The sequence below is a fragment of the Notolepis coatsorum genome, assembly GCF_963971535.1.
Source record: "Notolepis coatsorum genome assembly, contig: SCAFFOLD_1835, whole genome shotgun sequence".
Classification (NCBI taxonomy): Eukaryota; Metazoa; Chordata; class Actinopteri; order Aulopiformes; family Paralepididae; genus Notolepis; species Notolepis coatsorum.
Genome location: NW_028172572.1, coordinates 2,501 through 15,473, shown reverse-complemented (window position 1 = coordinate 15,473; position 12,973 = coordinate 2,501). Strand labels below are relative to the sequence as shown.

The window sequence follows — 12,973 nt, the reverse complement described above, 5'->3', positions numbered from 1 at the left end:
GTGATAATTTGCTGTGTACTTAATTAATCTAATTAACGCGATAAACTGACAGCCCTAATTTTAACCTTTAGTATTAAGGATATTAAACATGCTGGCAGAGTACATGCATCCATGTTGTCGTGAACATTTTAATTAAATAAACGTAGCATAATAACTAGCTCTGTCCAGTTAGCTCACTCATGGCACTAACATAGCATAATAACTAGCTCTGTCCAGTTAGCTCACTCATGGCACTAACGTAGCATAATAACTAGCTCTGTCCAGTTAGCTCACTCATGGCACTAACATAGCATAATAACTAGCTCTGTCCAGTTAGCTCACTCATGGCACTAACATAGCATAATAACTAGCTCTGTCCAGTTAGCTCACTCATGGCACTAACGTAGCATAATAACTAGCTCTGTCCAGTTAGCTCACTCATGGCACTAACATAGTATAATAACTAGCTCTGTCCAGTTAGCTCACTCATGGCACTAACATAGCATAATAACTAGCTCTGTCCAGTTAGCTCACTCATGGCACTAACATAGCATAATAACTAGCTCTGTCCAGTTAGCTCACACAGCGCTAACGTAGCATAATAACTAGCTCTGTCCAGTTAGCTCACTCATGGCACTAACGTAGCATAATAACTAGCTCTGTCCAGTTAGCTCACACAGCGCTAACGTAGCATAATAACTAGCTCTGTCCAGTTAGCTCACTCACGGCGGCTAACGTAGCATAATAACTAGCTCTGTCCAGTTAGCTCACGGCGGCTAACGTAGAATAACGGGTCCGCACTGCAGTCAGTATACTATGCGAGCCCTGGAATAAACACTGCGCCTCCTCCACGTTACTCCACGGCGCTCTCAAAGTAGGTTTCAGCTCTTTTATGCGAGGGTTCCTGCAGCCCGCAGCGGCGCGTGGCACCAGTGGCCCCACATTAGGTCCGTGTCTAACTGGGCAGAGCTGTGGGGGCGTTTGTTCGGTAGGAAGAGCAGCGTGGATTCTGCTGAGAGCCGGCGTTACTCTGTGGCTCCTCATCGCTGGCAGGAGAGAGGGTGGCACACGGCTCCAAATATTACCCTTTAATTTAATGTGTGTCTGTGTGTGTGTGTCTGTGTGTGTGTGTGTGTATGTGTGTGTGTGTGTGTGACTGTGCGTCCTCCACCCCAGGAGAGTGAGCCACTCTTGTAAACACTCGCTCCCGGTGCGGCCCGACCGTAGATTAGTCTTGTTGACTGGGCAAGGACATCCTGACAGCACACACACACACACACACACACACCCGCACACGCACACAGACATATACACACACACACACACACGCACACGCACATGCACACAGACATACACACAGTCACACACACGCACACACACACACACGCACACGCACACGCACACATGCACACACACGCACACACATACAGACACACACACACAGACATACACACACACACACACACACACACACACACACAGACATACACACACTCACACAGACATACACACACTCACATACTGTATTCAGCCCTGTAGTACACCACCTCTACATACTTATTTAACCTTTATTTGACCAGGTAGTCACTTGAGATCAATGATCTCTTTTGCGAGCAAGACCTGGCCAAAATGGCAGCAAAACAAAAACAAACATACAATACACAAATTGTATTACTGTATATTCAGCCCTGCAGTATACCACCTCGCACACACCCTAGACATAAATACATTCATATATAACTTATTTGTAATATGTACACATTGTGAATTTTTTGTAAAAATACATATATTTTCGGATTGGATAGTCTTTATTATCCCCACAGTAACAGCACAACCAGTGCACATGGCAAATATACAATAAAGACATGAATACATTAAAACATACAATAGATCACCATAAAACTGCAATCAGGTGTAGAATAAGAACACAGAGTATTTTACTATACAGTAGCAGCTAAGCCTAAGCTTATTTTTCATTTTTATTTAAAAATCTAACAGCTGACGGAACAATTATCTGGGATACCTATTTGATGTGGCCCTCCTATGGCAGGTATACCTCGGCCAGAGGCGTATTTAGACCACTATCACTAGGGCACGTGCCCTAGTGATGATCATCTGTGCCCCAGTGATGAAAAAATAAATAAAAAAAAATGTTTTTTTTTTTTTTTTTTTTTTTAACAAATGTTTTTTATTTTCCCTTTTTTAACATGATCAAATGATCATTTAACATGATCAAATAATTATTATAATATTTTTTACTTCGCTTTGAAATATTATAGTGAAATATTTTGCACTGCATTTATCTTGTTGAAATCCTCCAACAGGCTCTTTTTTGTAAGTTGACTGGTTTGCACACCAATAATACAGTGCAATAATAGAATAGTAGAATAGATAGTAAAATTATGCAATAGAATGGCCAGAGTAAAATAGTGCTACAGTACAATCAACAGCGGGGTGTATTAGAAGGCTATGGTGAAGAGGTACGTTTTTAGCTTATTTCTGAAAATATTAAGAGATCTAGCTTCCCTAATGTCCATAGGTAGTGTGTTCCATAACTTTGGTGCATAGTTAGCAAAGGCTGCATCCCTGATTTTCTTTAGACTGTGGCTTGGAACCTTCAATAGACCAGTAGTAGATGATCACTTACTTGTAACTTCGGGTTTGATCCAAGGAGTAAGTTGCCCCATATTGCTCTGTAACATTTCTCTTTTTGTTATAGGACCGACTAGTAGGATTTCAGTTTTGCCCTCATTTAATTTTAGGAAGTTGTTCGTCATCCATTTGTTTATTGCTAAGAGACAGGCGGAAATGGAGTTTATAGCTGTGTGATCATTTGGTTCAGCGGAGATGTACAATTGTGTGTCATCTGCGTAACTATGGAAACATACATTGTGCTTTCTAATGATGTCTCCTCAATGTTCAATGTTCAATGCAATGTTCAATGCAAGTAAAGCACTTTAAACTTTAAGTATGACTAAATGCTTTATTGACTATATATATAGTAACTGTTCCAAAATGCATAGATTTCTATGTATTTTAGGGGTTTGGGTGGCTAGCTCTTTTTAATTAATATAAATGTCAGATTGTTTTATTTATTTCATAGATTTCTATGCATTTCAGGAGTTTGGGGGGCTGGCTCCCCAAAATAATTAAATAACATAACCCTAACCTAACCATAAAACCGAAATAAAGTTAAAAAAAAATAGTTACAAAATCCACCCATTTTCGCCCACAAACCGGCCAAAACCGGCCAAATTTTTTCCGCGGTCGCGCTACGCGCTCCCGCTTCGTAGTTGTTGGTGCCCTTCTGTGCCCTACTGAAGTGCTGGGTCTAGATACGCCCCTGACCTCGGCCCCTGAAGGCGAGGGTCGAAACTCTGCATAGAGAGGGTGCTGAGGGGCCGCTAGAATGGCCTCCGCCTTCTGAGTGGCTCTCACTTGAAAAACATGACTGAGATCGTTCCAGTCAAATCGAATCAAATCAAATCAAATGTATTTTTAAGGCCCGACAACTAGCACGATTTTGGGAAATAATCGAATTGCGATTTTTCGGACAGATATTGCGATTGCGATAAAATTTGCGATTATAATACTTTTTTTTTTAACCAGCCCCACAGATGCGGCTTGCATCTGGCCTACGCGGTGGGTCTGTTCGGGACACCGAGCCTGAAAATGTTTCTTTTTACCTGGGAATTGATACCGGTACCCAACGGTACCTTTTTTCTGTACTTTACTCTCCCTCTCTGAAGTCTAAACTTCACAACACACAATCTAAAACCCCTTACCTCCCTCTCCCAAACTGTTCCTACAACAATAACAACAACTTGCAAAGGAAATCTTGTATCTCAATGGGACTTACTGGTTAACATTTTCTTTTTTTTTGTCGAATTAAAATTTTTGATTTGCTAATTGCATCATTTCAAATCGCGATTTCGATTTAAAATCGATTAATCGTTCAGCCCTACCGACAACACACGTTAATGTCCCCATGGGCCGGACACGTCTTCTTTAAACAAGTCAAGAAGAAACATCACAATAAGTCAAGAACAAAATAAAAACACCATAAAGTCCAAACATTTTTAAATAAATGCTAAATAAATGCAACACTCCCAGACATACCCCATACCCCATATTACGTAAGGAAAAACTCACTAAAACCTAGCAATAGGAAAAAATGCACCACAGGCAGTGTGGAGGAGAGAAACCTTAGAAGGGCCGTTCAAGGGGGGATCTCCCTTCTTAGATGTTGGTGATAGTAGTGTTGCAATAAAACAGGCGAACAGTTGGTAGGCATGCACTCGTATGTGTAGTGAAACACAGTCTACAGTCACAAACTACAGTCAATGCCGATGGTCTTCCGGCACACTTTAACAATAATATTACACATATTAATTATGGCTATAATATAACGTAAAATATCTACCTTTTTCCCGTGGCGGATGAGTACGTTGTTTACATTAAGCGAGACCGGCGGATACGAGAGGACGGCTGCGTGACCTTGTTGATTACGTAGCGTTTCTTTAGCTCAGGCGCCGGGGGGGAGCCTCTGATGGTGACCAGTTTCTCTTTGCTTTAGAAGACAGAAAGCTGTTTGTGGGCATGCTCAACAAGCAGCAGTCTGAGGACGACGTGCGCCGCCTGTTCCAGTCCTTCGGGGGCATCGAGGAGTGCACCATCCTAAGAGGTCCTGACGGAAACAGCAAAGGTGAGCTCTCCTCCCAGGGTTCTGGTTAAAGGTGCTGGAAGTGGTATTTTTTCTCTGTTAAAACAAGTGTTCTACATGTTAAAATAAGTGGTCTACTTGTTATAATAAGTGGTCTACGTGTTAAAAATAAGTGGTCTACTTGTTAAAATAAGTGGTCTACGTGTTAAAATAAGTGGTCTACGTGTTAAAATAAGTGGTCTACTTGTTAAAAATAAGTGGTCTACATGTTAAAATAAGTGGTCTACTTGTTAAAACAAGTGTTCTACGTGTTAAAATAAGTGGTCTACATGTTAAAATAAGTGGTCTACGTGTTAAAATAAGTGGTCTACGTGTTAAAATAAGTGGTCTACTTGTTAAAATAAGTGGTCTACGTGTTAAAATAAGTGGTCTACGTGTTAAAATAAGTGGTCTACATGTTAAAATAAGTGTCTACATGTTAAAATAAGTGGTCTACTTGTTAAAATAAGTGGTCTACATGTTAAAATAAGTGTCTACGTGTTAAAATAAGTGGTCTACTTGTTAAAATAAGTGGTCTACATGTTAAAATAAGTGTCTACATGTTAAAATAAGTGGTCTACTTGTTCAAATAAGTGGTCTACATGTTAAAATAAGTGGTCTACGTGTTAAAATAAGTGGTCTACTTGTTAAAATAAGTGGTCTACATGTTCAAATAAGTGGTCTACTTGTTCTGAGAGACCCATGTTACTGACCAGACACTCAATATCAGTGATGGCTGTTTACTGCAGAGTGGAGGGACTGGGAGACCCATGTTACTGACCAGACACTCTATATCAGTGATGGCTGTTTACTGCAGAGTGGAGGGACTGGGAGACCCATGTTACTGACCAGACACTCTATATCAGTGATGACTGTTTACTGCAGAGTGGAGGGACTGGGAGACCCATGTTACTGACCAGACACTCTATATCAGTGATGACTGTTTACTGCAGAGTGGAGGGACTAGGAGACCCATGTTACTGACCAGACACTCTATATCAGTGATGGCTGTTTACTGCAGAGTGGAGGGACTGGGAGACCCATGTTACTGACCAGACACTCTATATCAGTGATGGCTGTTTACTGCAGAGTGGAGGGACTGGGAGACCCATGTTACTGACCAGACACTCTGTATCAGTGATGACTGTTTACTGCAGAGTGGAGGGACTGGGAGACCCATGTTACTGACCAGACACTCTATATCAGTGATGGCTGTTTACTGCAGAGTGGAGGGACTGGAAGACCCATGTTACTGACCAGACACTCTATATCAGTGATGGCTGTTTACTGCAGAGTGGAGGGACTGGGAGACCCATGTTACTGACCAGACACTCTATATCAGTGATGGCTGTTTACTGCAGAGTGGAGGGACTGGGAGACCCATGTTACTGACCAGACACTCTGTATCAGTGATGACTGTTTACTGCAGAGTGGAGGGACTGGGAGACCCATGTTACTGACCACACACTCTATATCAGTGATGGCTGTTTACTGCAGAGTGGAGGGACTGGGAGACCCATGTTACTGACCAGACACTCTATATCAGTGATGGCTGTTTACTGCAGAGTGGAGGGACTGGGAGACCCATGTTACTGACCAGACACTCTGTATCAGTGATGACTGTTTACTGCAGAGTGGAGGGACTGGGAGACCCATGTTACTGACCAGACACTCTATATCAGCCATGGCTGTCAGAATGTAGAGCTATTTAACACTTATTTTAACAAAGAAATACCACTTACAGCACTTTTAAGTTTAAGTTATAGTTCAGGCTTTATTATCAATAAATAAATAAATAAATAAGTACATGACATATAGACGCGTTTCTCGTCCACGTCAGACTCAGTGCGCACATCGAGGAACGTAATCCTGGTCAGAACAACGGGGCAGACTACAATATATTTGCATTTGTTAGTCATGCTAGCGATCTAAACAATCAATCCATGCCAAAGCTAGATATGTAAAAGGTGAAAGATTCATACTCACAGTCCTGCTAATTTGGCTTTCCCACCCTTTCACTACCACACTACAGAAGGTTAACCTTTCACTACCACACTACATACGGTTAACCTTTCACTGCCACACTACAGAAGGTTAACCTTTCACTACCACACTACATACGGTTAACCTTTCACTACCACACTACATACGGTTAACCTTTCACTACCACACTACAGAAGGTTAACCTTTCACTACCACACTACAGAAGGTTAACCTTTCACTACCACACTACATACGGTTAACCTTTCACTACCACACTACAGAAGGTTAACCTTTCACTACCACACTACAGAAGGTTAACCTTTCACTACCACACTACAGAAGGTTAACCTTTCACTACCACACTACAGAAGGTTAACCTTTCACTACCACACTACAGACGGTTAACCTTTCACTACCACACTACAGAAGGTTAACCTTTCACTACCACACTACAGAAGGTTAACCTTTCACTACCACACTACAGAAAGTTAACCTTTCACTACCACACTACAGAAGGTTAACCTATAACTACCACACTACAGAAGGTTAACCTTTCACTACCACACTACAGAAGGTTAACCTTTCACTACCACACTACAGAAGGTTAACCTATAACTACCACACTACAGAAGGCTAACCCTTTCACTACCACACTACAGAAGGTTAACCTTTCACTACCACACTACAGAAGGTTAACCTATAACTACCACACTACAGAAGGTTAACCTTTCACTACCACACTACAGAAGGTTATCCCTTTCACTACCACACTACAGAAGGTTATCCCTTTCACTACCACACTACAGAAGGTTAACCTTTCTCTACCACACTACAGAAGGTTAACCTTTCACTACCACACTACAGAAGGTTATCCCTTTCACTACCACACTACATAATGTTAACCTTTCACTACCACACTACAGAAGGTTAACCCTTTCACTACCACACTACAGAAGGTTAACCTTTCACTACCACACTACAGATGGTTAACCTTTCACTACCACACTACAGAAGGTTAACCCTTTCACTACCACACTACAGAAGGTTATCCCTTTCACTACCACACTACAGAAGGTTAACCTTTCTCTACCACACTACAGAAGGTTAACCTTTCACTACCACACTACAGAAGGTTATCCCGTTCACTACCACACTACATAATGTTAACCTTTCACTACCACACTACAGAAGGTTAACCCTTTCACTACCACACTACAGGAGGTTAGCCCTTTCACTACCACACTACAGATGGTTAACCTTTCACTACCACACTACAGAAGGTTAACCCTTTCACTACCACACTACAGAAGGTTATCCCTTTCACTACCACACTACAGAAGGTTAACCTTTCACTACCACACTACAGAAGGTTAACCTTTCACTACCACACTACAGAAGGTTAACCTTTCACTACCACACTACAGAAGGTTAACCTTTCACTACCACACTACAGAAGGTTAACCCTTTCACTACCACACTACAGGAGGTTAGCCCTTTCACTACCACACTACAGATGGTTAACCTTTCACTACCACACTACAGAAGGTTAACCTTTCACTACCACACTACAGGTCGTTAACCCTTTACTACCACACTACAGAAGGTTAACCTTTCACTACCACACTACAGAAGGTTAACCTTTCACTACCACACTACAGATGGTTAACCTTTCACTACCACACTACAGAAGGTTACCCTTTCACTACCACACTACAGAAGGTTATCCCTTTCACTACCACACTACAGATGGTTAACCTTTCACTACCACACTACAGAAGGTTAACCCTTTCACTACCACACTACAGAAGGTTATCCCTTTCACTACCACACTACAGATGGTTAACCTTCTGTAGTGTGGTAGTTATAGGTTAACCTTCTGTAGTGTGGTAGTGAAAGGGCTAAAGGATGTCACAGGAGAGAGAGAGAGAGAGAGAGAGAGAGAGAGAGAGGGAGAGAGAGAGAGAGAGAGAGAGAGAGAGAGAGAGAGAGAGAGAGAGAGAGAGAGAGAGAGAGAGGCGTCAAAGCGGACCAACTCCACAATCAATAGTTGGACGGTTTACATAAGAACGTCTTCAGATCCGCCGCGGCGGGAGTTTCCTCTCAGAGCTCCGTCCACCTTCATCCCCGTTCCCTCGGAGGGACCCGCCGCGCACCCTCCTCGCCGCTGAACCCCATTAACCCCGAGTCGACGCCCGCGGAGCCGCCTGCTTTGTAAAGTTTGTCTGAAAGATTGCCTGTTTCCAGCGAGGCGATTCACCAGCTGCCGGAGAGGAGGAGAGAGAGAGGAGGAGAGGAGTAGAGGAGGAGAAAGAGAGGAGGAGAGGGGGAGAAAGAGAGGAGGAGAGGGCGATAAAGAGAAAGAGAGAAAGAGAGGAGGCGAGGAGGAGAAATAGAGGAGGAGAGGGGGATAAAGAGAAAGAGAGAAAGAGAGGAGGCGAGGAGGAGAGGAGGAGAAAGAGAGGAGGAGAGGAGGATAAAGAGAAAGAGAGAAGGAGATGAGGAGAAAGAGAAAGAGAGGAGGAGAAAGAGAGGAGGAGAGAGAGAGGATGAGATGATGAGAAAGAGAGGAGGAGAGGAGGAGAAAGAGAGGAGGAGATGAGGAGAAAGAGAAAGAGAGGAGGAGAAAGAGAAAGAGAGGAGGAGAGGAGGAGAAAGAGAGGATGAGAAAGAGAGGATGAGAAAGAGAAAGAGAAATAGAGGAGGAGAAAGAGAGGAGGAGAGGAGGAGAAAGAGAGGAGGAGAAAGAGAAATAGAGGAGGAGAGGAGGAGATGAGGAGAAAGAGAGAAAGAGAGGAGGATAAAGAGAAAGAGAGGAGGAGAAAGAGAAAGAGAGGAGGAGAAAGAGAAAGAGAGGAGGAGAGGAGGAGAAAGAGAAAGAGAGGAGGAGAAAGAGAAAGAGAGGAGGAGAAAGAGAAAAAGAAAGAGAGAAAGAGAAAGAGAGGAGGAGAAAGAGAAAGAGAGGAGGAGAAAGAGAAAGAGAAAGAGAGGAGGAGAAAGAGAGGGGGAGAAAGAGAAAGGGAAAGAGAGGAGGAGAAAGAGAGGAGAGGAGGAGAAAGAGAAAGAGAGGAGGAGAAAGAGAAAAAGAAAGAGAGAAAGAGAAAGAGAGGAGGAGAAAGAGAAAGAGAGGAGGAGAAAGAGAAAGAGAAAGAAAAAGAGAGGAGGAGAAAGAGAGGGGGAGAAAGAGAAAGAGAAAGAGAGGAGGAGAGGAGGATTGATTGAAAACTTTATTAACAGATTGCAGAATGGGTACAGTACAGCTACAGGCGACTGTACATTGGAGGTGGTTGGGTAGGAGGGGTGGGTGGGGGACACTGTACAACTGTACAAGCAAAACTGTACATTGGAATATTGACAAAACCATACTTGGTAATTTACTGTACATTGGAGGGGGTTGGGTTAGGACACTTACAGGGGCCAGTTTCGAATTGCAGTCTCCCATAGGTGCTCTTTGAGAGCGTTTTTGAAGGAGGGTAGTGATTCACATTCCTTTACAGCTGTGGGTAGGGCGTTCCACATTGATGTGGCATAATTGCGAAACGTGTTTAGTCCCTTGTTTGAGCCGAATCTGGGTTTAACATGATTTGTGGAGCTCCCTCTGGTGTTGTGATCGTGGTATTCACTGACCGTTGGGAAGTATTTTGACATGTACATGGGTACCTTGGTTGTGTAGTGTATCTTGTAGGAGATAAGAGAAAGAGAGGAGGAGAGGAGGAGAAAGAGAAAGATAAAGAGAGGAGGAGAGGAGGAGAAAGAGAAGAAGAGAGGAGGAGAGGAGGAGAAAGAGAAAGAGAGGAGGAGAGGAGGAGAAAGAGAAATAGAGGAGGAAGAGAGGAGGAGAGGAGGAGAAAGAGAGGAGGAGAAAGAGGAAGAGAAAGAGAAAGAGAGGAGAAAGAGAGGATGAGATGAGGAGAAAGAGAGGATGAGAGGAGGAGAAAGAGAAAGAGAGGAGGAGGAAGAGAGGAGGAGAGGAGGAGAAAGAGATGAGGAGAAAGAGGAAGAGAAAGAGAAAGAGAGGAGGAGAAAGAGATGATGAGATGAGGAGAAGGAGAGGAGGAGAAAGATAAAGAGAGGAGGAGGAAGAGAGGAGGAGAGGAGGAGAAAGAGGAGGAGAAAGAGAGGATGAGATGAGGATAAAGAGAGGAGGAGAAGAGGAGAGGAGGAGAAAGAGAAAGATAGGAGGAGAAAGAGAGGAGGAGAAAGAGAGAGGAGAGGAGGAGAAAGAGAAAGAGAGGAGGAGAAAGAGATAAAGAGAAAGAGAGAAAGAGAGGAGGAGAAAGAGGAAGAGAAAGAGAGAAAGAGAGGAGGAGAAAGAGAGAGGGGAGGAGGAGAAAAGAGAAGAGAGGAGGAGAAAGAGATACAGAGAAAGAGAGAAAGAGAGGAGAAAGAGGAAGAGAAAAAGAGAAAGAGAGGAGGAGAAAGAGGAAGAGAAAGAGAGAAAGAGAGGAGGGGAAAGAGAAACCCGACCCGGCCTCCTCGTTAGAGTAACCGCGGGCGTAATGCGATGCCGGAGAGACAGTTGATCTTTAAATATATATATTCACAGAAGCTACGCGCGGTTCATCAGTGGGCTTATAGCGTCCGATCAGCATTCTACTGTGAGATGGGATGTTTGGAGAAGTCATTCTGAATCATGTTGCTACTGTAAGATGGGATGTTTGAGCAGTCATTCTTAATCATTCTACTGTAAGATGGGATGTTTGGAGCAGTTATTCTGAATCATTCTACTGTAAGATGGGATGTTTGGAGAAGTCATTCTGAATCATGTTGCTACTGTAAGATGGGATGTTTGGAGCAGTCATTCTGAATCATGTTGCTACTGTAAGATGGGATGTTTGGAGAAGTCATTCTGAATCATGTTGCTACTGTAAGATGGGATGTTTGGAGCAGTCATTCTGAATCATGTTGCTACTGTAAGATGGGATGTTTGGAGCAGTCATTCTGAATCATTCTACTGTAAGATGGGATGTTTGGAGCAGTCATTCTGAATCATTCTACTGTAAGATGGGATGTTTGGAGTAGTCATTCTGAATAATTCTACTGTAAGATGGGATGTTTGGAGCAGTCAGTCTGAATCATTCTACTGTTCGATGGGATGTTTGGGCAGTCATTCTGAATCATTCTACTGTAAGATGGGATGTTTGGAGCAGTCATTCTGAATCATTCTACTGTAAGATGGGATATTTGGAGTAGTCATTTTGAATAATTCTACTGTAAGATGGGATGTTTGGAGCAGTCATTCTGAATCATTCTACTGTTCGATGGGATGTTTGGGGCAGTCATTCTGAATCATTCTACTGTAAGATGGGATGTTTGGAGCAGTCATTCTGAATCATTCTACTGTAAGATGGGATGTTTGGGGCAGTCATTCTGAATCATTCTACTGTAAGATGGGATGTTTGGAGCGCTGATCAATAGATGGTTCTTGACCTTGAATATTAAACACACTTTGTTTATATAACATATTTATTCTCTCTCCCTGCCTCTCTCTTCTGTATTCCTGCCTCTCTCTCTCCCTCTATCTCCCCCTCTATCTCTCTTTATCTATCTCCCTCTATCTCTCCCTCTCTACCCCCCTCTCTCTCTCTATCTCTCTCCTTCTCTACCCCCTGTATCTATATATGTCTATGTATATATCTCCTCTCGTTATATCTTTCTCTATCTATATCTCTCTATCTTTATCTCTCTCTCTCTCTCTCTCTCTCTCTCTCTCTCTCTCTCTCTCTCTCTCTCTCTCTCTCTCTCTCTCTCTCTCTCTCTCTCTCTCTATCTCTACCCCCCTCTATCTCTATCTCTCCCTGCATATCTCTATCTCTCTCCCCCCTCTCTCTCCCCATATATCTCTCTCCCTACCCCCTATATCCCCTCCCCCCATCTCCCCTCTCCCCCCTCTGTCTCTATCTCTCTCCCCCTACCTACTCCTCTCTCTCTATGTATATCTCTCTACCCCCATCTCTCTCTGTCTATGCATCTCTCTCTGTCTCTCTCTGTCTCCCCCCCCCTCTCTCTTTCTCCCCTCCCCCTCTCCCTCTCCCCCCCCCCTCTCTCTCTCTCCCCCCTCTCTCCTCCCCCTCTCTCCCCCCCCCCCTCTCTCCCCTCCCCCTCTCCTCTCCCCCTCCCCCTCTCTCTCTCTCTCCAGGCTGTGCGTTTGTAAAGTACTCCTCTCACGCTGAAGCTCAGTCAGCCATCAGTGCGCTACACGGCAGCCAGACCATGCCTGTGAGTAGAGAGGAGAACACCGCCCACATGTCTGCCGTGTGTCCCTGGCTGCCGTGCATGACTGTGCATGTGTGTATGTATTTGTGTCTATGT

The 12,973-nt window shown here is 43.6% G+C and overlaps 1 protein-coding gene across 1 annotated transcript in view; it reads left to right on the top strand.

Annotated features, from left to right (window-relative positions):
• Nucleotides 1–4,555: 4,555 nt before the first annotated feature.
• The window catches only part of LOC311248015 (CUGBP Elav-like family member 4), a gene marked incomplete at both ends in the record, with an annotated part of 9,253 nt that continues 835 nt past the window's right edge, over nt 4,556–12,973 (top strand). The window contains 2 exons of the mRNA XM_084338979.1: nt 4,556–4,684; nt 12,801–12,880. Of these exons, the coding sequence (XP_084195105.1) occupies nt 4,556–4,684; nt 12,801–12,880 (209 nt within the window). The remainder of the gene's footprint in view (nt 4,685–12,800; nt 12,881–12,973) is intronic.